The sequence below is a fragment of the Arvicanthis niloticus genome, chromosome 6 (assembly GCF_011762505.2).
Source record: "Arvicanthis niloticus isolate mArvNil1 chromosome 6, mArvNil1.pat.X, whole genome shotgun sequence".
In the NCBI taxonomy this organism is placed as follows: Eukaryota; Metazoa; Chordata; class Mammalia; order Rodentia; family Muridae; genus Arvicanthis; species Arvicanthis niloticus.
Window position 1 is genome coordinate 23,176,642 of NC_047663.1, and position 25,157 is coordinate 23,201,798.

Consider the following 25,157-nt stretch of genomic DNA (forward strand, 5'->3'; position numbering starts at 1 on the left):
TCTGTGGCTGAGAGTTGCAAAGGAAACAATGGTTTCTTCAGACAATTCTTAGAATCAGAAAAGGTCTTAGTATGCGGAGACTGACTTACTTAAAGTGCCTTTTGTGTAACAATAGAGTCTCTGCAGAGCGGTTTCAAGTTCAGTCCTTGAAAAGAGCGTGCGGGCACACACACACTGCTGAGAAGCCTAAATTCATCCTGCAGGGATCTCTCTTCAGACTCTCCACTTAGGAGTTTGGAGCACACAGATACAAGGACATGAATCCACATATCCTCCTGGTCACCATTCCCCACACTGGTCTCAATGGGATGGACTATAAGCAGCCTGAGGCATTCACAGCAAGTAACAAAGCGGGTCTTGGGTTTGGCAGCAGCAAAAAATAGCAGGAAAGCCCAGCAGAGGGGAATCTGTGACTCCATGCTGTGCCATAGAATAGGGTGACTAGAGTGTGACAGTGTGGAATTAGGAAGCAGCAGGGTGGGAAGGTGAACCCCTAGGGCCAGGCCTGTGCAAACTGGGTCTCTAATGAGGGCAGCAGCAGGAGACAAGAAACCTGCCCTCTGCAGCCAGGAGACCACATCTAGGTCAGCACTTAGTGAGTCGCCTTTCCTTATGTGGGGGAGGGGACGATGAGGATTATTTTTCTGACACTTTCTCAACGCTGTGAAAAACTACAGGAAGTCTTGCTGTGATTATATAAAACACCACAAGAATGCATAGTAACCTTTTAAGAGAAGGGGCTTGAGGCAGGCAAGCTTGGAGATGGTTTAGTACTCTGGTACTCACTTGGTTCTGGGTTATGCACACACCTTTCTTGCAGCCTGGCCCTGACTCCCACCTGCACTGAGCTACACATGCTCCCATCTCCGAACAGCGGAATTAAGTTCCTCTAGCAACAATCAAATTTAGACAGTTTCCCTCCAAGTCCTCTGTGAGAAAGGTCACTCCAGAAAAGATGACCTGACAGGGACTGGAAGGATGCAGGGCTGCAGAGAGACCTGAATGCTCTTTCCTGCCATTCACAAACCAAAATGAATCACACGGAGAGATTACAGAAATTTGAGAATGCAAACTTTCAAATGCTTCAATTTTTTTTTTTAAAAAAAGAGAATGTGTATATAGGGACTGTGGAAATGGCTCAGCCAGTAAAGTGCTTGATACACACGCCTGAAGATCTGAATTGAGATCCTCTGGCTCACATAAAATGCTGGCATGGCAGCAGGATTGTAATCCCAGTGCCAGGGAGGCAGGGACAGGGGGTGATGTCTTTTATAAAACAAGGCCAAAGATATGTTTTGTAAATCACAGTATGGTGAGGTGGGAGGAGTGCCTTGGCCGGCCCATACTGAGGCATCCTTTCCCCCTGAGGTACCAGCCATACAATGGGTACAGTATAGAATAGTTTGTTTAGGGGGCATGGGAAGGGGAGTTGAGAAGGGAGTAGAGACAGAGACAGAGACAGAGACAGAGAGACAGACAGACAGACAGACAGACAGGGAGGGAGGGAGGGAGGAAAGAGGAGGAAGATAGGGGGAAGGAGGAGAAAAAGAGAGGAGGCGAGGCCAGCCAGGAACCTGTGGAGAGAGGGGGAAGGCAAAAGGGAAGAGAGGGAGAAAGGGGTCAGAGAAGAGAGTCAGAGAGTGGGGTGTTCATATTCTGTCTAAACCCCACCTCCACAGTTACCTGGCTATTGCCAGGTATGCTCCTCCTCACAATTACCTGGCAACAGCCAGGTAGGCCAGGTCCACTATAAAAGGGGCTGCTTGCCCCCCCCCCTCTTAACCTCTTAATCCCTTACCCTCTTGCCTCTAGCTTCTCTGTCCCCTCCACCCTCCCCTTTCTCTTCCTCTCTCTCCATGTGGTCATGGCCTGCCTCTATTTCTCTTCTTCCTGTCTTCTTCTTTCTTCTTCCATCTTCTTTCCCCCACCTTTGTTCTATCTCCTGAATAAACCTCCCTCCCCCCCCACCTTGGAACCCTGTGGTCTGGAGTGGTCTGTTCTGAGCTGCGGTCATCTAACACGGGGAGGGTCCAAACATCCCCTTTTATAGCAAGCCAGGCCTACCTGGCTATTGCCAGGTAACTGGTGGGCAGAACCTAGAAGGAATGCCAACAGGATGCCCTGGGCCTTGTTGACCACTTAATGAGTCCCAGATTTGATGAGAGGCTCAGTCTCAAAACCTAAAGTGGAGAGTGATAAAGGAAGACACTTCTGGCTCCACATATTCACATGCATGTGTGGGTGACCACAGACATATACATTCATATATCATACACACAGACATGCACACACAAGGAGAGAATGTCTTAAGAATGATGAAGGCATGCCGGAAAGAAGACAGACTTGTATCAACAAAATATGTAACAGAAAAACAAACTTTAAAGAAAACATTTAAACCTCAGTGAAAAATATTAGAAATGTAGCCCAATACAAAGGAAACTGTGTGTCTAGCCAATAAACAGTCAGATTTGGGGTGCAAGGTTACACTGTCTCGTCCTGTTTTAGTTCTTAGGAGAAGAACCTCCTAAGACCCAGCTGGACTACTCCGGGGCACAGATAAGAATGAATATTGTTCAGTTGTCCCTTGCTTGCTCCTGGCCCACCTGGCCCAGCAAATTCCATTTCCTGCCTCTCCCTCCAACACCACCTACTCAGAAAGCCTCCAAACAGAAAAAGCACCAAAAAAGCCCAGTCCTGCATTCCTGACATTCTTGACAAGTGTCCCGACCCCCCTCACCTGAAGGTACAAGCCACCCAACCCCACCCCCAACTCTCCCATCCCCAGTGCTGTGTTTTATTTAAAAAAAAAAAAAAAAAAAAAAAAAAAAAAAAAAAAGCCAGGATATGTTTGGTAGAAGGGCAGTAAAGTTAGGTGGAAGGGGGTGCCTCTGCAGGGCCCAAGCTGAGGCATCCCTTCCCCCTGAGGTGAAGTATGGAATAGTTTATTTAGGGCATGGGAAGGAGAGTTGAGGGGGGGGGAGTAGGAGGGAGGGAGGGGAGAAGAGGCCAGCCAGGAACTCTTGAAGAGAGAAGAGGAAGGGGGATGGGGAGAGAGGGAGAAGGGGCTGAGAGTAAAATCGAGGAGGGGCCAAACAGCCTCTGATAATAGGCCAGGCATTACCTGGCTGTTGCCAGGTAATTGTGAGGCACAGCCTAGAAAGAATGCTAGCACCCAGCCTTCCAGCTTCATCCTCAGAGACTAGTGAACTTGTCCGGGACTGGTTTTTTTTGTTTTTTTTTTTTTTTGTTTTTTTTTGTTTTTTTTAGCTTTTTAAGACAGGGTTTCTCTGTGTAACCCTGGCTGTCCTGGAACTCACTCTGTAGACCAGGCAGGCCTCGAACTCAGAAATCCGCCTGCCTCTGCCTCCCAAGTGCTGGGATTAAAAGCATGCGCCACCACTACCCTTTTTTTTTTTTTTTTTTCACTTTTAATTCGGCTGATTTGGCTTATTTCCTCGGCAGAGACAACCTCTCAAATATGACCACATGCGAAAGAAGCCTGCGCATGCTTGTTTATTGTGGCACAATTTATAATAGCCAAGTGATGGTGATACAGCCTAGGGGTTCATTTTCTCTGCCAGTTAAAGAACTGAAAGGCAGGAAAAATCTGGAGCACAACAGGTGATAACAGAAACAACACAGTCGGCAGCAGACAGAATTAACAGCTTAAAAAACTGTTTATTGGGGGCGAGGAAATACATACACACAGCAGGCACACATTGCAAAGCATAGCAGAAGGGAGCCTTGGAAAGCTGGAAAATCCAGGCCCTTCTTGGGGCGGGAGGGGGATGGGGGGGCGGGCAGGAGAAGTTTAAAACCTCTGAAGAGTTTACTTCCTCTGATTTAGGGTTGGTTGATTAGAAGAAAGCCAGGATGGTTGAATGGCCCAGAACTATTGGTGATATGTCTTAACAGGCTTTGAACTTGTGGAGGCAGTCCATCAGCAGACTTCTCTCAAGTCAGAAAGATGAGGAAGAAGCCGGCCATCTTGAAAATTCACCTCCTATATTGTGGCCCCTCCCCCTCTCTGTCTGCCAATCAGGGAGTCTGTCTACCTCCTAGTCTTTCAGTGGAATCAGCCTGGATGCCCAGCAGTGGGTGAATGGATGATGAAAATGTGGTGTCTACATACAACAGAACATTATTTGCCCACAAAGACTGTTATCATGTCCTTTGCAGAAAAATGTTGGAATCAGGCATCAACAAACCATGCAAAGCAAGCCAGGCTCAGTAAAGACAAGTAGCCAATGTTTTCTCTCCTAAGTGGAATCAAAAGGTAGGGGGGACGGGGCTGAAGAGACGGCTCGATGTAGGTCAAATGCTTGCCACACAAGCGTGAAGACGTAAGTCCAAATCTCCAGACCCCACACAAAGCTGGAGGTGGAAGCACACGTTTGCAGTCTTGGCACTCTCTTGGCACTCGTGCGAGGAGATGTGAGGTCAGGGGTCAGTCAGCTGGCGTGTTGTAGCAAGGAGAAAACCAGAAGATCCTGTTTGAAAGCAAACAAGATGGCAAGTAAAGACCAACAGCCAAGGTTGTCCTTTGATCTCCGGCTACACCGCGAGCATTAGAATTCACACATGCTAATGCACGCCTACATTACACACACACACACACACACACACACACACAGAGTCACAAAAGTCTTTAAGACATGAAAGTAGAAGAAAACCAGCAGGAGCACAAAAGGGGAAAGAATAAATATTGGGAACTGAGAGGCTTAAATGCAAGTAAACTGCTATATACAGGCATGGTGATGGCCATCATGAAATCCACTATTTTGAGTGAGTGACTAATAGGCACTAATTTAAAAAAAAAAAAAGGTCTTACTGAAGCCTAGTGCCACCTGCTATCTCAAAACTGTAATTACATTAGCCCATCATCTCAAGGGCTAGGGGCAGAATGCACAGAATGGAAGCCAAGAAACCATTGCTGTGGGTCTAAATCCCCTACAGTACCCTAAGACATGAAGGGTTCTCATTACTCTTGCCCCGTGTGGCCAGTGGACACGCTGAACTCTTCAGTGTGTGAGCTTGAGAGCAGATCTATGAGCAAGCCGTAACAGGATCCCTGAGAGATGAGCCCAGGCTGCACAGGAACCATTCATGGACTGAGACTGGCCAGGCAGCATTGCAGCATTGCATGCTGCCTCACATCCAGCATGATTCCTATCAAAGCAAGGCAAATTTAACTAAGAAATGCCATGTGCTGTAGAGAGAACATCTTGTGTATTGTATGGATGTATCACCTATCAATTCAAAAGCCTATGGCTAATGACTTAGGCAGGAAATAGAGGTAGGTCACCCAGGAGGAGAAAGAATTCTGGGATAGAGCCAGGTAGGAGATTGGCCAGGGAGATGTGACAAGATGGACACATGGTACCTGAGCACAGATAGCCAGCCACACAGCTAAATGTAGGCTAGAATAAATGGAATATTTTAAGTTATATCTAGTCAGAGAAGAGCCTGACTATATGGCCAAAGTATTCGCCTTCATTTGTGTTGTGTTTTATAAAAAGAAGAAGCCAGGATATGTTTGATAAGGCCAGGTATGCTGATGCGTAAGAGGAGTCTCGGCAAAACCATGTTGCGGTATCTCTTCCCCCTGAGGTACCAGCCATACGACAGATATGGTATAGAATAGAGTTTATTTAGTGACATGGGAAGGAGACTTGGGTAGAGACAGAAAGAGGGAGAGAGAGAGAAAGAGTGAGAGAGAAACAGACAGACAAATAGACAGAAAGAAGAGGCCAACCAGGAACACATGGGGATGGGGGAGAATGGGTCAGAGAGAGAAAAAGGCAAAGAGAGTAAGAGAGTAAGGAGGGGCCAAATAGCCCCTTTTACTTCAAGCCAGGCCTACTTGACAACAGCCAGGTAACTGTTGGGCAGAGCTTGGAAGGAATGCCATAGTTAGGGTTTTACTGCTGTGAACAGACACCATGACCAAGGCAACTCATATAAGGACAACATTTAATTGGGGCTGGCTTACAGGTTCAGAGGTTCAGTCCATTATCATCAAGGTAGGAACATGGCAGCGCCTAGGCATGTGTGGTACAGGAGAGGCTGAGACTTCTACATCTTCATCTGAAGGCCACTAGGAGAAGAGATCCAGGCAGCTAGGACAAGGGTCTTAAAGCCCACAGTGACACACTTCCTCCAACAAAGCTACAACTCCAAAAAGTGCCACTCCCTAGACCAGGCACATTCAAACCACCACAGTATTCATAAATAAATTTTGAGTCTGAGTCTTATTTCTGGGAACGTGGGGCTGGGAGGCAGAACCAGGCCTAACTTCTGCAATCTACAGTATCAAACAAGCCCTATTCATTTAATACCAGTAAATACTCATTTTATCAAGAAAATATGGAATACCTTGCCAGATGATGGGTGAGCTGGAAAAATCATCAGGCTCCAGATAATATTTCCTTGGAGCCAATGAGTCCTCATTCTAGGAATCTGTCCTTACACAATCAATTATTAATAGCTATCTATTCCCATCTGCTTCTCATAGTGAAACCTCAGCCTCAATAAGATAACCATTGACCAGAGTGAATAAGTGCAGTCAGAAAGCACCAGCCAGACTCTATTAGGGATCATAATGCAGCCCTTGAGGATGTCCAAGTTCATTCATTGACCTGAATGAATTTGGACATCCAAGTTCATTCATTGACCTGAATGAATTTGAGTTATTTTGAGGGAGTAAAAATACAGGAGGCAAGATCACTCAGCAAGTAAAGGCACCTGCCAAGAAGACTGACAACACATGTTTGATCCCCAGGATGTACACACAAACCTCTTTTGGTATTCATTTCTCATACAATAATATATCCTGGTTATAGTTTCCCCTCCCCCTACTCCTCCCGGTTCCTCTCTGCCACACCCCTACCCCCATGCCCTCCAAATCTCCTCCCTTTTTACCTCTCATTAGAAAATAACAGGCCTGTAAGAGATAACAACCAAACAGGGCAAAATGAAATATAAGATGAAGCAAAAACTATCATACCAAATGTGGACATAGCCAACAGAAGGCAAAGAGTCCCAAGAGCAGGTACAAGAGACCCACTCTTTCTCATGGAAAGGAATCCCATTAAAAAAATAATAATCTAATAGTTATAACAGACACATGCAGGCCCTGTGTTTGCTGCTTCAATCTCCGTAAACTTGTGTGTATCTTGCTTAGTTGACCCCAAGGTCCTTGCTCTCCTGGTGTCCTCCATCCTCTCTGGCTTCTACAGTATTTCCACATCCTCTTCCTCAGGACTCTCTGAGTGAAGGGATTTGAAGGAGATCTCCCATTTAGACTCTCTCCTCATAATGTCTAGCTGTGGGTCTCTGCACTGTTGCAGGGTATTTGGTCACACTGTGAACCCCAAAATTGTGAACTGGAAAAACTAGTTAGCACAGGCTGTCATACACTGCTATCCAAAGAGATATTTGTGTCTACTCTGTAGGGGTGCTGCAAGAAGGACCCAAGATTTTTGGCTGGCATCCTTCAGTTAGATTTCCCAATTCCTTCCATGGGAAAAGGACCAAAGGAGAACAGTTGCTTGCTGGGAGCTGTTCTGCGCTCAGTTGGGTCAGCTGCCCCCACATCAAAGCTGGCTTTTCCCCCATCCTGGAGAGCTCAGCTTTCATGGTCAGTGTTCTTACTGGTTTTCCTCACATTCTGGGACCATTCAGATAGATCCAGCATCCTAACCCAAGAGGCAGCTCCCCAAGCCTGGCTGAGGACTTGTCTGAATCTGTGACCTCTCTGCTCAGTCTCCTTTGGGTGAGTAGCCATGGAAACACAGCTGGGTCACCCAGGTTCCATGTTCCCACAAGGAAGTAGCTTCATGAAGGTTTATAGTAGCAGTGCAAAGAAGTTTGTAAATCAAAGCAATTTAAAATCACATTGGTGGGTATACTGAGAAGCAGCCCCAGCAAGGTGGGGAAATCTCACCTGCAGACCTCAGATGCTGTCTGATGATATCCTTAGCTTTGGGATGGATAGAAGCTAATGGTCTGCTTAGCTTATGGATTTCAAAAGGATGAAATTTGTCAAAATGCTGTGGTCAGGCTGATGCTTGCAGTGGAGAAGAGAAAGATTGCAAACAGATAGGAATCACCGAAACCGCCAAAGCAAACAACACAACTGACAGATGACTCAGCAGCTATAGTGATTGTCGCCCAGGCTTGATGACTTAACCTAAGTTCAATTCCCAGAAACCGGGCAGCTTACTTAGAGTAGCTATTGCTGTGATGAACCACCATGACCAAACCAACGTGGGGAGGAAAGGGTTTATTCAGCTTATGCTTTCTCAGAACTGTTCACCATTGAAGGAAGTCAGGACAGGGAATCGAATGGGAAAGAAACAGAGGGAGCTGATACAGAGGCCATGGAGGGGATGCTGTTTCCTGGCTTGCTCAACCTGCTTCCTCATTGAACCCAGGACCACCAATCCAGGGATGGCACCAGCCACTATGGCCTGGGTCCTCCCCTATCAATCACTAATTAAGAAAATGCCTTACAGGCTTGCCTACCCCCTGATCTTATGGGGGCATCTTCTCAGTTGAGTTTCCCTCCTCTCGGTTGACTTTAGCTTGTGTCCAGCTGACATAGACTAGGTAGCACACCTTGTAAAGATGAAAGATGAGAACCAACTTCATAGAGTTGTCCTCTGACCTCCACATGTATGTGCATACACACACACAGACACACACACACACACACTATTAAGAAGAAGAGGAGGAGGAGAAAAAAGGAGATGAAGAAGAGGAGGAAGAGAAGGTAGACCCAGAGATTGGACTTGGACCCTCCCAAAATTATTCTCAGAAATTTTGTATTTTGGTTTTTTGGGGGACGGCTGCTTTTTCTGTCAGGATGTCTATGCACTACTTGCATGTATCATGCCCATGGAAGCCAGAAAGGGTATCAGATCCCTTGGAACTGGAGTTACAGATAGTTGTGAGTTGCTTTGTGGGGGTGCTGGGAACTGAACCTGGGCCCTCAGAAAGAGCAGCCAGTGCTCTGTCAGATAAGGCTTGTAGCATCTTAGCATTACTCCAGGCTTAAGATCCATGGGGTCCCAGCCTATCACCAAGCTAGACAACAATGTCCTGAGTTCAGGACTCTCCCCTAATACTGCTAAGGCCACAGTGGTCCCAGGCATGAGGACCATATCAAATGGCCTGCCCAGGAACCCTAGACAGTTGTTGGTCTTGGTTTAAACCAGTGGCTCTCGGCCTTCTTAATGCTGTGACACTTTAATCCAGTTCCACATCTTGTAGTGACCCAACCATAAAATTATTTTTGTTGTTATTCCATAACTGTAATTTTACTATTGTTAGGAATTGTAATATAAATGTCTGATATGCAAGATAGCTAATCTGTGACCCCATGAAAGGGTTGTTAGACCACTTTCGTAACCACCGAGGTTACGACCCACAGGGTTTTTCTGAGGTAAACCAAGTCTGCATAGACTCCAATAAATACATCTTCAAATGCAGAGTCACCATATGGCCACCAGGATGCAGAAGAATCCAGGAAATAGGCTTCAGCAGAGAAACAAAGAAGGTCCCAGAGACCTAACAGACAAGAATACTGGCAAAGTATTGAAAATCAGGGAACTCAGCACATATCAGAAAAACAATAAATGAAATGAACAATAAATAACTATGAGACAATTGACAGTAGATTGATTTTAAAAAAATCAAACAGAAAAAAAGCAGGGAACTGCACAAAGCATTAGGCAAAATGAATGGAAAAAAAAAGCCAATATCCAGCACTGACTGCAGAACTGATTAAGTAGAAGAATCCACAAGCTTGGGGGGGGGGGGTTGTTCGACAAAATATGTTCAAAAGGAAAAAGAGAATGTAAAGGAATGAAAAATGGGCACAGAGCTTAGCACACAAGGGGGTGTATACCTGTGATTTCAGTTACCAGGAGTCAGTGAGCTACATGCAAGTCCTGGGATAGCCTGGTGTACATAGTGAGTTCCACACCACTCTGGGCTACAAGGTAAGATCCATCCTCAGAAAGAGAGAGGCAAGGAAGGAAGCAGGCAGAGGGGGAGGGGGAGGGGAGAGGGCAGGATGGAGAGAGGGGGGGGGGGGGAATGACTGAGCAGGTAAGATGCTTCAGTGTGTACAGACTCTTGCCACCAAGACTCACAACCTGGCTGGGTTCAATCTCCAAAGGACAGGAGAGAAGTCTCATCCACAGCTAGTCCTCTGGCTTACAAACCAGCATTGTGGCACTCATGTACCCACCTCACACATGCACACACACACACACACACACACATGCATCCTTGCATAGAAGAAATAAATAAGGAAGGAAGGAAGGAAGGAAGGAAGGAAGGAGAGAGGAAGGCAGAGAGGGAGAAACGGGAAGAGGGGATTTAAAGGATTTATGAGATAACACACACAAGCAAATGTCTGAGTCATTCAAGTTGGCATTCAAATGGGAGAAAAGAGTCATGAAAGAGTGGAAAACTTACCTGAAGAAGAATAAAAGAGGCCTGGAGGATGGCTCAGGAGTTAAGAGCACTGACTACTCTTCCAGGAGCCCTGAGATCAATCCCCAGCAACTACATGGTGGCTAGCAACCATCTACAATGAGATCTGATGCCTTCTTCTGCCTGATTCTGTCTCTATTCTGTCGTCACACACATACAAATAGAGCGCATAGACACATAAAAATACATACATGCACTTGGGAGGCAGAGGCAGGCGGATTTCTAAGTTTGAGGCCAGCCTGGTCTACAGAGTGAGTTCCAGCATAGCCAGGCTACACAGAGAAACCCTGTCTCAAAAAAAAAAAAAAAAAATATATATATATATATAAATCTTTTAATAATAATGATACTAACAACAACAATAATGCAGAAAAATCAAATTAAAGTCAAAGATCTCCAGCTAGATTCAGTACAAGTAAGATTATTGCTAGGACATTATAATTAAGTTGCCAAAGTTCAAAAACACAGAAGGATCTTAGAAGCAGCAAGAGAAACAAAGCAAATTACACATAAGGGCGTCCCAGTGTGCAGACATCTCAGCAGAACCCTCACAGAGGGCAGGAAAGTGGAATGATGTATTATTCAAAGGACTGAGGGGAAGAGCTGCCAAGCAAGACTACTACACCCAGCAAAGATGTCCTCCAGAGTGACAGAGTGAAGGAGAGAAGGGCCCATTCCTAAAAAACAAAAGCCAAGGTTGTCTCCACAGAAATACTCAAGGGAGTTCTGCAGTCTGAAGGAATGGGACCCCGGTGAGTAACAAAAGCATCAAAGGCTAAGCTCACCTGCAAAAGTCAGTCAAGCGATGAGGGCTCTAATAATGTAGGGGAGGAACAGGGGGTGCGGGGTCGGGGGTGGGGGGGTTGTCAGTTGAACCTTCAGGGTGAGGAGAAAAGATGAATGGCTGAAAATACATAAGCAAATGATTTGTCAGGTGGTGAGAAGTACAAAAGCAGTAAAGGTAGCAGCAGGTAGAGTTACAGCACTGAGGGGTTTTATTTTCCTCTGTTGTGGAGGCTAAGCTGTTATCAGCCTGTGATGTGTTATCACCTAGAAGATGTTTCTGGGAAGCCTCATGATAACCGCCAAGTAGAAATCTATAGCTGGCCGGTCAGTGGTGGCACACGCCTTTAATCCCAGCACTTGGGAGGCAGAGGCAGGCGGATTTCTCAGTTTGAGGCCAGCCTGGTCTACAAAGTGAGTTCCAGGACAGCCAGGGCTACACAGAGAAACCCTGTTTCAAAAAAACAAAAAAACAAAAAAACAAAAAAAAAAAAAAAAAAAAAAAAAACAAAAAAAAACAAAAAAAAGAAATCTATAGCTGAAAGACCAAAATACATACATACATACATACATACATACATACATACATACATACGAAATAAATAAATAAGCAATGAATCAAAGTGAACCACCAGGGAAAATCTCTTAATCACAAAGGAAGACAGGAGGAGAAAAGAGCAAGGAATTTACATTGTAACACATTGAAAACAATTAACAACAGCCAGGGCTACACAGAGAAACCCTGTCTCAAAAAAAAAAAAAAAAAAGAAAAGAAAAGAAAACAATTAACAAAATAGCGGAGGCAAATCCCGACCTAACAATGAAATAAATACTTGTAGTTAAGTGGACTCAACAGAACAATAAACTAATAGATTTAAGACACTAGATACATACAGAAGACCCACCATGTACTGTCTGCAGAAATCCACTTAAGGGATTTATTTATTTATTATATGACTGTGTGTGTGTGTCTGTGTATGTCTTTGTGTGTGTGTGTCTGTATACCTCTGTGTGTGTGTCTGTGTATGTGTGTCTATGTCTTTGTGTGTGTGCTCACATGTGTACATGTGAGGGCAGTGCCTGGAGATACCTGAAGAGGACATCAGATCCTCTGCAGTTGGAGTTACAGGAGGTTGTGAGCTGCCTGCCTGGCATGGGTGCTGGGAGCCAAGCTTGGGTCCTCTGAGAGAGCAGCATGTATTCTTAACCCCTGAGCCAGCATCTCTCCAGCACCAAGATGCACTGTAGCAATAAGAACACACATGAAAGTAAAGTGAAGGGATGGGGGTGGGGGGAGGCATATCCCAGGCAAGTGAAAACCAAAAGAAAGATAAAATAGTTACATATAGATAAAACCAACTTCAAGTTGAAAGACTGTAAAAGAGAGGCAGGGTCGGGGGAGAGAGCAAGAGAAGTGGAAAGGGAGAGGACCCCTATATAAAGATAAACCCACTCAGCAAAAAGATACAGCAATTATAAATCTATATGCACACAACACCAGAGAGCAATATATGAAGTCAATGTGGGGGTATAAGAAAGGAGAGATCAATTATAATGTGATAGTGTTGAGGGCCTGCAGCACTTTGCTTTGAGGGATCATCCAAGCAGAAAATCAATAACAAGACATTATAACAGACATTTAAGGGCTTCCATCAGATAGGGGGCTACACAGCTTCTCAACTGCACATGGGATGTTCTCCAGGATAGTTCAGTCATCAGGGCAACATAGCCAGGAAGACTGAAACTGCATCAAGAACTTTTCTAACCACAGAGGTAGAGCACTAGAAATCAGTAACAGGGGGGGACCTTGGAAAGTTTGCAAATGTGTGAAAATGAGATCCCATGTTCTAAACAGACAATGGACGGGCAACAAATTTAAAAAGGTAAATTAAGGACAAGCAAAAATGGAAAGAATGATACTTTAAAATATTAGAAGTCCAGCAAAGGTAAGAGAAAAGTTTACAAAAACAAGTACCTACACAAGAAGAAATATAGTTGGGCATGTCAAATATAAGGCCAGCCTGGGCTACATAAGAAGTCCCAGGCCAATCTGAGCTATCCTGTGAGATTTGTCTCAAAAGATCCATTGAAACTGCTTACTGGGTAAGGGCACTTTTCACCTAGGCTGAGAACCTGAGCTCTATGCCTAAAACTTCCACAAGTTGCAATCTCACCTTACACACACACATACACACACACACACACACAGAGAGAGAGAGAGAGAGAGAGAGAGAGAGACATACATATGCACACACACATACACATGCACACACAAAAAACATACACACAAACACACCATGGCAAAAGGATGTGCACACATACACACGCACCTACATATGCATGCACTCAGTAATTGTTTAATTTTTAAAGTGAGGAAAAAAAGTCTCAAAGAAGGAACCTGAAATCAGCCACAGCTTAAGATAAGAGCTAAGAAGAAAGCAAATGACAAAGATCAAAGACAAAATGGAGACTAGGAAACCACAGAAGCAAGCAGGAAGAGCTGGGATGTAGCTCGGGTGCTTGTCAAGCTGGCACAAAGCTTAGAGCCTCAGAGCTGCATCAAACTGGGACTGTGCCTGCCCATCATCCCAGCACTTGGGAGGTATAAGCAGGAGAGTCATAAGTTTGAGGACATTAGAAGTTCAGGGGCAGCCTGGGCTACATGAGATCGTATCACAAAAAAATTAATTAATTAATTTTAAAAGCATGAATGAAATTAATAGCTGCATTTTTTTAAAGAATAAAAATCAACAAGTCAAAGAAGGCCCAAGTAAAGAAAGAAGGGATAAGATTGTAAGAAAGTGAGAGGTGAAGGGGGAGAAACAGCCGCAGGCAGAATGTCTGTGTTCTCTTATACTTTTTAAATTTGTTTTATTTTATGTGTATTGGTGTTATGTCTACATAGACATCGTGCACCACATTCATGCACTGCCCAAAGAGGCCAGAAGAGGGTCAGACCCCAGAGGACTGGAGTTACAGGTGACTGTGAGCCACCATGTGGGTGCTGGGAATTAAACCCAGGTCCTCTGGAAGAGCAACCGGTGCTCTTAATTGCCTAGCCATCTCACCGGCTCCAGTCTGCTCTCTTTTTATTGATAGTTTGTAACTTCTCTGGTGCCTCACAGTAGCACTGGGCTGAAATCAACTGACAGGCACTGCTAGGTCCACGGAGTGGCCTCTCAGCATGCACACTGGGATAGAACATTTAACTTTCAAGTAGTTGAGCCTGGCGCTATCCTAAATAATGACTGCACAGAAGCTGGCCCACTGATCTTGCACATGCCCCCTGCCCCGTATTACACCTTCCCTTTTCCTTTACCATTTGCCACTGAAAGCTCTGGCAGCAATCATCAAGTACTGTAAACTTCAGACGCTCCCCTGACCTACCTTTACTGTTTGTCTTGTTTGAAAAAAACGCACACTAGCATGTTCTCTGGGATAAGCAGGAGATACAAATTGAGTTCCATTCTCAACTATAAGATTCATCATGAGCAATAAGCCACGCCCATCAGCGCGCCAGGTTCTTGCTGATCTTAAAGCATGGGGCACATTCAGCTGAAATCGAAAACATAATCAAATCAAATAAAAGCACCCAGCATCTATTTTGGCAACAATAACCAAAAATAGTGGTTACTATTTGCAAGTCACTCAGCAAAACAATCATACGTACAAGCATTGTCATTTATAGATTTCTTTGCTGGTCAAAATTGCATATAACTCTGGGCAGAGCACAGAGCTGACACCTTTGGCATTTGTGGTCTGGTCATCTGGTCATTTCTTTTGAGCTCTTGGTTACTAGACAACCCCTGGCTAGCTGCCAGACACCCAGAATGTCACCTCCAGATATTCTAGTCCACGAAAAACCCAACTATGTTCTTGAAGTTTCTACTTACAGTGGAAGGAAATGACAAGAACTAATCTATTATCATTGACAAAGACAGTGAGTGTCACATTCGAGGGTGTCTGGAAACACTGGGGACTAAGGTTTACTAACAAATCCCGACACCTCAGTCCAGAACAGAAGTGTATTTAAGCATGTGATAGAAAGTCTTTAATTGAATCCAATAAACACACCAGACAGTTTGCAGGTCACAGAATCCAGACTAGCCTCCTGTATAGATCCACTCATTAGAAGAGAGACAAGACAGATGCACTGGAGAATGTGAAGATGCTTTTAAAGGAGACTAATGAAGAGAAGGAAATTCTGCAGACTGTGCATTCATTTCCACACGGACTCATTACCCAAAGCATGGGAAGTAGCAATGGCTGCTTTAGTCATTAAATGTGTGTCTCATTGGTCCATTCTGAAAAGGCCCAGAAAAGTATCTCCTGAGAACTTAATCTGACAGATTTGGGATATGACTCCATGAATAAAGAACTTGCTACACAAACATGAGGAGCTGAGTTTGGATCCTCTAAACCCACATAAAAGCCAGGCATACCTGTGCACACTTGTAGCCCCAGTGCTGGGGGACAGGGACAGGTGGATCCCAGGGGCTCACGGGCAGCCAGTGTAGCAAAAATGGTGGACTCCAGATTCAGTGAGAGATTCTATCTTAATAATAATAGTAACATAAATAAATGAAAGACAAAGACTTTCTGACCTCAACACACTTCTGCACAGGGGATTGCACACACATAGACCTCAACACACTTCTGCACAGGGGATTGCGCACACACACACACACACAAAACCTTAATTTTGAAAGTCAATTTAAAGGATAAATAAGAAAAAGTTAGAAAGGTTGATCAGAGGCAGAACACTACCCAGCATTCGGAAGTCCTTGGGTGCCCGGGTTAGAAACCTAACACTGGAAATAAAGAAAGCAAAGAAGAAAGCCAATAAGGAAGGAAAAGAAGGAGGGAGGGGTGAAGGGAGGGAGGGGGGAGGGAGAGAGGGAAAGGGGGAGGGAGGGATAGGGGGAGGGAGGGAAATTAGCACTATAAAACATAAAGAAAACTACACCAAGTCAAAAGAATACTCCCACCACTCCGTACTTCCTCAGTTAAGACCTAAATGTTCTGATGTCCCAAGAAACAACAGAATTGAAGGCATTAAAACCCTCCAGCCCAGATGACAGCTACAGAAAAAGCCTCAAACGCAAGGTGAAAAATCAACCCTTTGACTGCTGTCCGCTCAGCCTTTCACCGCTCTCTGCCCCGGGCTCTTCACCTCCTGAATTCCATCAGGTCCCTTTCACTTCCCCTTCATTCCCATTTAAACCCTCCTCAGCCCAGCTCAGCAGAGTGGAGGATTCCTAATCTACAGACGGAGAAAACCTTCCTCACTTGTCAGCCCCTGCATTGATCCCCAGAACCCATGTTCAAAGCTGGGAAAGGGGAGGTAGAGGCAGGGAGAGATCCCTGAGGCTTGCTGGCCAGACGGTCTAGCACGCATTAATGTGAGTGTCACACGGAGACACGCAATAATAATACAGGTAATGATCACCTAATTAAAAATAAACACAATAAAATTAGCTTAAGGAAGAAGATTGGATAAAGATTAAAGCACACACATAACTTAAAAGACCACCAAGGCAAGGGAGAAAGTTTCACATATGAAAACTCAGTTACATGAGTATAAAGCTAAGTATACCTGTGGAAAAGGATACCTTTGTAAAATTGTAATTAAAATATACACATAAAGCTTACCATCATAATCACTTGATGCATACAGTTCAGCAGGATCAAGTACACTCACACTGTCTGAGCAACTGATCTACTGAAGCCTTGCCATGATGGGAAGTTCAGTCTCCACCAACTCAACAGCAGCTGTCCCACCCCCAAGCTCTCCCAGCCCCTGGTGCAACTGTCCTACTGTGTACAGCTATGAATGAAGTGTACTGGCTGGTTTTGTGTGTCAACTTGACACAAGCTGGAGTTATCACAGAGAAAGGAGCCTCCCTTGAGGAAATGCCTCCATGAGATCCAGCTGTAAGGTATTGTCTCCATTAGTAATCAAGTGTGGGAGGGCCCATTGTGGGAGTGGCCATCCCTGGGCTGGTAGTCTTGGGTTCTATAAGAAAGCAAGCTGAGCAAGCCAGGGGAAGCAAGCCAGTAAGTAACATCCCTCCATGGCCTCTGCACCAGCTTCTGTTTCCTGACCTGCTTGAGTTCCAGTCCTGACTTCCTCTGGTGATGATGAACAGCAACATGGAAATTTAAGCTGAATAAATCCTTTCTTCCCCAACTTGCTCCTTGGTCTTGATGTTTGTGCAGGACTAGAAACTCTAAGACATGGGGGTCAAACACTAATGATCTTTCACATTTTTTTTTTTAGTTTAAAAATAAAACTGCTTGTTTATTTTGTGTAAATATATGTTCACATGTGATCATGCCGTGGTCAGGTGACATGTGACGGTCAGGTGACAGCTTGCAGGAATCAATCCTCTCCTTCCACGGGGGTCCAAGGATCAAATTAGGGTGGTCAGACTTGACAGCAAGCATCCATACCTACTCGGCCATCTCAGCAGCCCTGTTGCTAGTCTTTTTAAATGACACTTTTAAACCAGAAGAACTAGTAGCCAACATAAAAGGAACTGTTTTTTACCACAAACAAAGAGAACAACACAAAGCAGAAAACAAACATGGAAAGTTCTGGAACTGAAGATCCGAAGACAGGATGATTCTAACCATAGCGTGAGTTATCGGGATTAAAAGTCTTGTGAATATCCTTTAGACAAAAACAGGAAAACCTAAGCAAAGAGACTGAACAGACTACGTTTCTCCATGTGTAAAATGAACCAACTCCTGTAAAATGGTGGTTTCAAGTTTCTCTTTTCCAGTTGCCTCTAAAAGAGAGACGGGAGCAGTAAGCATCGTTCCTCTCCGTTTCTTAAGACTCGATTCCAAAGAATGAAGTTACTATGGCTGAAGGCAAGAACAGAGAGCTGGAAGTGTAGCTCAGTTGGTAGTGTGCTTGCCTGGCGAGCACAAAGCCCTGGGTTCAGTCCCCAGGCCAGTACAGCACTGACTGTGGCCGTACATGCCTGTGATTACAGCCCTTGGGAATTAGAGGCAGGAGGATCAAAAGTGGGAGAGCTTCCTTTCCAGCCTAGACTACCCAAGACCTTATCTTGAGGTGGAACACAGAGGAGCAGCATTCAAGCAGAAGGAAAAGCCTTTGCAGGCTCTCCCTCATCCCAAGCTGAAACATCTGAAACCTTGTCCAATCGTTCTCAGTCAACGTCTACCTGAACAAGCATGTCCCTGAGATCCAACAGACCTCAATGGGAAGTACGAGGTTCACTTCTCTTATCAACTGTAAAAACGCCTCAATTCATCCTAAGTTACAAAGAAAGCAATAACCAAATCAAAGAGGAGAGAGCTTCATTAAATGCAAAATCCGGGCTGATGCTAACCCTAATTTTGCTGTTGATAATAACGCAGACAAAAAGATACCCAGTGGGAATTGTTCTCTCTCATCACACTGGGGGTTTTAATTACACTTGATAATCTGAGGATATATGTTCTGCCGTTGGGAAATCATGAAGCAAATGGAATGGAATTATAATTTCTGAATACTAGGAATTACCAGTCATCAAAACCTCTCAAAGACACAACAGTAATTCTGAAAAAAAAAAAAAAAAAAAAAACTGGCTCCACCTTGTTTTTTTCTCTATGTCTGACCTAGCCTCATAAAAAGAGCCAGTGGAGTAGGTTCGTGGAAAATAAATTATCCAATTAGGGATTAACAAAACTGTAACAGGGATTAGGAAATGCCCAGAGAAAAGGAACACCCTACTGGTGTGTATATAAGGGCCAAAAAGGCAGACTGGAACAGGCCATTCACTCCACCTTTCCTGCCACTGGAGAAAGCAGCTCAGTGCTCTCAGACGCATCATGTTCTGCTCAGCTCAGAAAGGGTCTTTCTCCTCCCCAGTCTCCTCCTCCGGGGCTGTGGGCAGCAGAGGAAGCTCCTTTGGCAGTGGGAGCAGCTGTGGATTAGGGGGAGGTTCTGCCCGGGGCTTCCAGGGGAGCAGCAGCAGCTGGGGCCTGAGTGGGGGATCTAAGGGTAGCATTGGAGGGGGCTTCGGTAGCTGCTCAGTAAGGGGAGGATTTGGAGCAGCCTCTAGCTTTGGTGGGGGTTCTGGCTTTGGCGGGGGCTCTGGCTTCGGTGGAGGGTCTAGTGGAGGTTTCTCTAGCTATGGAGTTAGTATGGGGGGTGGTCTTGGTGGCATCAGTGGCTATGATGGGGGCCTTCTCTCTGGAAGTGAAAAGCAAACCATGCAGAACCTCAATGACCGTCTGGCCAACTACCTAGATAAGGTCCGAGCCCTGGAAGAAGCCAACACTGATCTGGAGACTAAAATCAAGGACTGGTATGGCAAGCATGGGTCTGAAAAAGGCGGGCCTAGAAGAGACTACAGCCAATACTACTCAGTCATGGAAGATCTGAAGAACCAGGTGGGACTCCGGAGCTGTGCTGCTATGACCTGTATGGCTTTTACTCAGATCATACACTCTGAGGAGATTGCTTTTATGCTTATTTATTTATGTGTTTTGTGTGTGCACGCGTGTGTGTGTGTGTGTGTACATGTGTGTATGGAGAAGGGACATGGATGCCATGGCTCAAGAATGAAAGTCAGGGGACAGCTTATGGGAGCTGGTTCTCTCCTACCATGTGAGCCCCTGGGATCAAACTCAGGGCATTAGACATAGCAAGGGTCTGTACACGCTAAGGCATCTCCAGGGCCCTGTAATGAAATTTGAAGTCAATGAATTATTCATGTGTACAAAATGTGCCCTGCTGTATCCGGATTATGACAATCCTGCACATGACATCCAATAATAGTGTTCTGTCTGAGTCTTGAATTTGAGTATGGCATTTGTACAATGCCAGATGGCCAGCTGACGGGTATACATAAGAACGAGGGCTCTAAGGGGGTAATTAGGGTGACCTAATTATTCATGACTCACTCTGACAGGTTAGAACATTTTTGTGTCTTTCTGGATTCATTAGGATGAATTTTCTTCCTAGAGAATCTGGCGAAATGTTGCATAATGTCATCAGACTAAAAAAAAAAAATTTCAGCCACAGGTGTATGAGACGTATATTTTTAAGTGAAATTCTGTGTTCACATTGAAACCTTGACTAGGTGAGGAAATGTCTGATCTTCTGATCAGAAGACGGGCAGAGGACAGTGTTGTATAAAACACTGTCCTGTGTCTACCCCAACAATCATGGAAGCTGTTTCCAGTTGCAGAGAGATGTAGTGCTAAGTATCCTGGGTCGCTGCTAAGGGTGTCTGAGGGTCAACCCACCTTTAAGAGTTTAATGACCTAGGAGATGCGTGCCCTCAGCAGGTGGGCATCAAAAGCACCTTGGGATTTAGTCTTTCTTCTTTCTTAGATCATTTCAGCCACCTGTGAGAACGCCAGGATGGCTCTGCAGATTGACAACGCTAGGCTGGCTGCTGATGACTTCAGAACGAAGTAAGGCCTAGGAAATACTTGAAATCAAGAATCCTAGGGAATAAAACACAGTCCAGTTGCTGATCGGGGAAAAAACAAAAACGCTTTGGTGGGATCATGACCTAAGTAAAGCAAAAGTGAACCTGGTTGGTTTTTTTTATTTATTTATTTATTTTAACTGTTTGTTTGGTTTGGGGTGTCTAGTTTAGTTTAGTTTTTTAGTTTAGTTTTGTTTTGAGATAACTGCTTGTGTAGCCTAAACAGGAATCAAACTCACTATATAACTGAGGCTGGCTTTGAACACCTCATCTTTTTGCCTCTAGCAAGAGTGCACTCCCATGTCTGGCTCCCAGGAATAAACTTTAAAGACTATTGTTGAAAGAGAAGGGAAGAGGGGAAAAAAAAAGCAAGAAAGGGTGGGAGGGAGGAAGGATGGGATGGGGGGGGGATTAAGGTCGATGACTATTATAAAAATATCATACATGGCTAGAGATAATATTAGAAATTATTTTTCTTTATGAGATTAAAAAAAAAAAACCCTCAGAGAACCCTCAGCCGTTTTCATTTATCAGAATAGTCACGGGTAGAGTAGGGATGCAGATCCCACAGTAAGAGCACTGGCTAGCAAAGGCCAAGGGCCCTGGGTTTGACCCAGAAAGAAAAACTGAGAAACAGGGCTCCAAGGTGAAAACTTCCCAGGGTTGTGAAAGAGAGATGCCCTGAGACCCGTCCCTCACCTGCCTTCCCACAACCCGTCCCAGGTATGAACATGAGCTATGCCTTCGAGAGTGTTTGGAGGCCGACATCAATGGCCTGCGGAAATTGCTGGACGAAATGACCATGACTCGCTGTGACCTGGAGATGCAGATCGAGGGTCTGACTGAGGAACTGGTCTTCCTGAGGAAGAACCACGAGGAGGTAGGAACCGGCTAGACATACATCATTTCCCACCACATCCAATGTGTTAACGAGCTGGTTGCGCTTTGAAGCTCCTCCAGGTGTCACGGTTTTAAATGTTCACAGTTGGCGCGTGCATTAGAAGGTTGTGCTTTTCTGTTTCCATCACTACGGTGCCTTTTTTGTCCCTTTATGCTAGGAAATGAAGTGCCTACGAGGAAGTTCTGGAGGGGATGTCACAGTAGAAATGAATGCTGCCCCAGGAGCCGACCTGACCAAACTACTGAATGATATGAGGGCCCAGTATGAGGCGCTGGCAGAGCAGAACCGACAGGAAGCTGAGAAACGGTTCAACGAGTTGGTAGGGCGCTGTACCAAGCTCCTAACCCTGCAGTCAAGCTTAAACCACCACCTCTGCTCCTGCAGCCTATGACAGCCGTGCTTTATTTCCACTTAGAGCGCATCCCTGCAAGCCCAAATCTCTACAGATGAAGGGGCAGCCAATTGCGCCAGGAGTGAAGTCATGGAACTGAAGCGCACATTGCAGACCCTGGAAATTGAGCTTCAGTCTCAGCTGGCTCTGGTGCGTACGCACAGTAACAGTTGTTCGTTACTTTGTTTTAAATCCAGCAGAGTCAAGCAAATGAGTTGTCCTTCGTTGCTCACTTAAGCACATAAAGGCAGAGAAAGGAAAACTGTTTTGCTCTCTGGGCCTGGGAGATGGTTCTATGGGGACAGTATTACTTGCTGTGCAGGAATGAGGACCTGAGTTCAGATCCCCAACACCTCTGGGAAAGCTTGAGGAGGGAACGCATGGAAACAAGATGAAGCCATGACTAATCTAGCCATATCAGTGAGCTCCAGTTTCAGTGAGAGACCCTGTCTTGTATGTCAACTTCTGGCCTCTACATACACATATGCACATTCTCTCTCTCTCTCTCTCTCTCTCTCTCTCTCTCTCTCTCTCTCTCTCTCTCATAAAGATTTCATTTGAGTCATGCCAGTGAAAGTTAAAGAAGCAAAAACAAGACAACATAGATTATGCCCATTGTAGGTGAAAGCATACACCTTCTCACACAAAGTTGGAGGGGTTTCCAAATCACCCTCTGATTTATCTTAAACATGAATTTTCATTTTTCTCTCCATCTTAGAAACACTCTCTGGAAGGGACCCTGGCTGACACAGAAGCTGGCTATGTGGCTCAGCTGTCTGGAATCCAGACGCAGATTAGCAGTCTGGAGGAGCAGCTCAGCCAGATCCGGGGCGAGACACAATGTCAGAGTGCAGAGTACGAATGTCTGCTGGACATCAAGACCCGCCTGGAGCAGGAGATTGAGACCTACCGTCGCCTGCTCAACGGAGATGCAGGGTGAGCAAAAGTTGCTGAGATGCTTAAGGTGGGCCTATGTAACCAAAGAAGGAAGGGGGAGGAATCAGACACATACCCATAAAGTATCGGCCCAACCTGAAGACAGCCAAAGCATCACCCTGGGGCCTCCCTAGGCTTCTCCCACCTTGGCAACTGCAAAGGAAAATGTTTTTTTCTTCTTACCCACAGTGGATGTGACTATAGAAACTTAGCATCCAGGCATGTGGTACTGAGTGACACCGGAAGCTGTTCTGACCAACGAAAAGGTAGGTATTTTCTGAATGCTGATGACAATGTCACCATCTAAAAGTACTTCTCAATGGATGGTCACTGAAGAGTATTTTAGGATGAAGGCATGCTTCACTTATGTTTACTGCTGGACCGGGGAAATGATCCAGGCAGAAGTGCTTCTCTTGCAAGCAGAAAGACCTCAGTTCAACCCCTAGAAACCATGGGCAAAACAAAACAACAAGCAAACCAAAAAACAACCAGACATGGTGACACAGACTTATGGACTTGTAATTCCAAGGCTGGTAGAGACCAAGACAGATAGATTGCTGGAACTTTCTGACTGGCCCATTTGGCAAGTTTCAGGCTAGAAAGAGAGATTTTGACTCAAAACAACAACAACAAAAAAAATTGTATGTTGCCTGGAGAACCACAGTTAAGATTGTCCTCTAACTTCCACATGCATACACATACATGCATGTGTCTCCACCTACACATGTGTATATACATACGTGCATGTGTCCCCACCTACATATGTGCATACACATATGCATGTGTCCCCACCTACACATGTGTACAAACACATTAAAATATTCAATGATACAATCTTAAACAGAGGGGGCACAGTCAGCAAAGCATCAAATTTCTCGTGCTCTGGGCCTCAGTGACCATTTGCAGACTAACCTTGTGATCCCATGATTTTCAGATCCCAGCAAGACAAGGGTGACGAAGACCATCATAGAGGAGGTAGTAGATGGTAAAGTTGTCTCGTCTCAAGTCAGCAACATTTCTGAAGTGAAAATAAAATAAGCAGCTTCCAGATCAGAAGGTCATCTGTCAAAAAAATAATTGAACGGGAGCCAGTGAAATGCCCACACCAGTCTGACCATTGTGCCGGCTCACTCCCTGCTCACTCCCAGGAAAACGTGCTACCCAAAATTAGCTGACCAGCCCGTTTTCTGCTTCCTCTTATTTTTCTTATTAGAACATTCTCTTTAAAGTAGAAAGGAGAAATTGGCTCTGACTGTTTCTGTACTTCAATAAATGTACTTTTGCAAGCTAACAAAGTCATTCACATGGATGTTTCTTTCTTAAAAATTTAATATTTTACTGCACAAGGCTGGAATCATGATGGAAAGATCACTATTGCGTTATTCACATTAATTCTTTATTTAATTTGATGCCTTCCTTATTAAGTGAAGATTTCAGCCATTTTGCATGTGGGTTTCAACATCACATGAGAACAGAATGGCGCCGTAGCCAAGGGTAGACCTCAGTGTCCCTAATACTGTAACCAGTAGTCTAGTTCCTCAGACAAGGGCAAACTTATTAGAATGATCAACTTATAATTCATCAATGCCTATTTATTTATGTCAGCCACTGAACAGGTATTTCATAAGCTTAGAAAAAGAAACACAAGCTGTGCCTCATACGTCAACAAGTTCACAGCTGGTTGTGGCTGTTCACATCTGTAATCTCAGTACTTGGGGAACTGCCACAAGTTCCAGGTGAACCTGAGTTCCGTAGTGTCTCGATGACAATAAAGTTTACTTTGTCAGTGGGGAGGGAAAACCAAACATGAAGAAAGCAGAGCTTAAGGGCTCTTATGGTAAAGGACTTCAGCTGCTCATGGTGGTACATGCCTACAATCCCAGTGCTTGGGAAACAGAGGCAGGAGGATTGGGAACTCAGTATCATCCTAGGCTACAGGGCAAGTCTGAAGCTAGCCTGGGCTACATAAGAGCCAATCAAAAAAAAATCGATGAAGGACTTGATTACACAGGATTTGCCAACCACACTACAAAAATGGGACATTAAGAGTTGACTGAATAAAAAGCATAGGGAAAAAAAAAAACACTGTACATGTGATATGGGATTCAATTTCTAAACACTTTAAAAGTGCTCAAGAGAAGAAATGGTTTTTTGGGGCCTTGTTCCTTTGCCAGTTAGAACCATATCTCCA

The 25,157-nt window shown here is 44.9% G+C and overlaps 1 protein-coding gene and 1 long non-coding RNA gene across 3 annotated transcripts; one reads left to right on the forward strand and one right to left on the reverse strand.

Moving 5' to 3' along the window:
- Window positions 1-3,689: 3,689 nt before the first annotated feature.
- LOC143442670 (uncharacterized) lies at window positions 3,690-24,006 on the reverse strand. Its single transcript, XR_013111038.1, has 3 exons — window positions 23,879-24,006; window positions 5,993-6,097; window positions 3,690-4,490 (listed from the first exon to the last, which is right to left on the reverse strand). It is a non-coding gene; the product is annotated as an uncharacterized LOC143442670 (long non-coding RNA).
- Window positions 19,086-24,062, forward strand: Krt24 (keratin 24). Of its 2 annotated transcripts, none has more exons than XM_034506411.2 (8): window positions 19,086-19,692; window positions 20,639-20,721; window positions 21,462-21,618; window positions 21,797-21,958; window positions 22,055-22,180; window positions 22,749-22,966; window positions 23,035-23,061; window positions 23,899-24,062. In XM_034506411.2, exons 1-8 carry the CDS (start codon window positions 19,129-19,131, stop codon window positions 24,002-24,004), a joined length of 1,443 nt encoding a protein of 480 aa, XP_034362302.1. In that variant the 5' UTR covers window positions 19,086-19,128; the 3' UTR covers window positions 24,005-24,062. The 2 variants fall into 2 exon arrangements, with proteins under 2 accessions (XP_034362302.1, XP_034362301.1); XM_034506410.2 differs by lacking the exon at window positions 23,035-23,061 and adding an exon at window positions 23,156-23,232 and having other exon boundaries at window positions 23,901-24,062.
- Window positions 24,063-25,157: the final 1,095 nt, after the last annotated feature.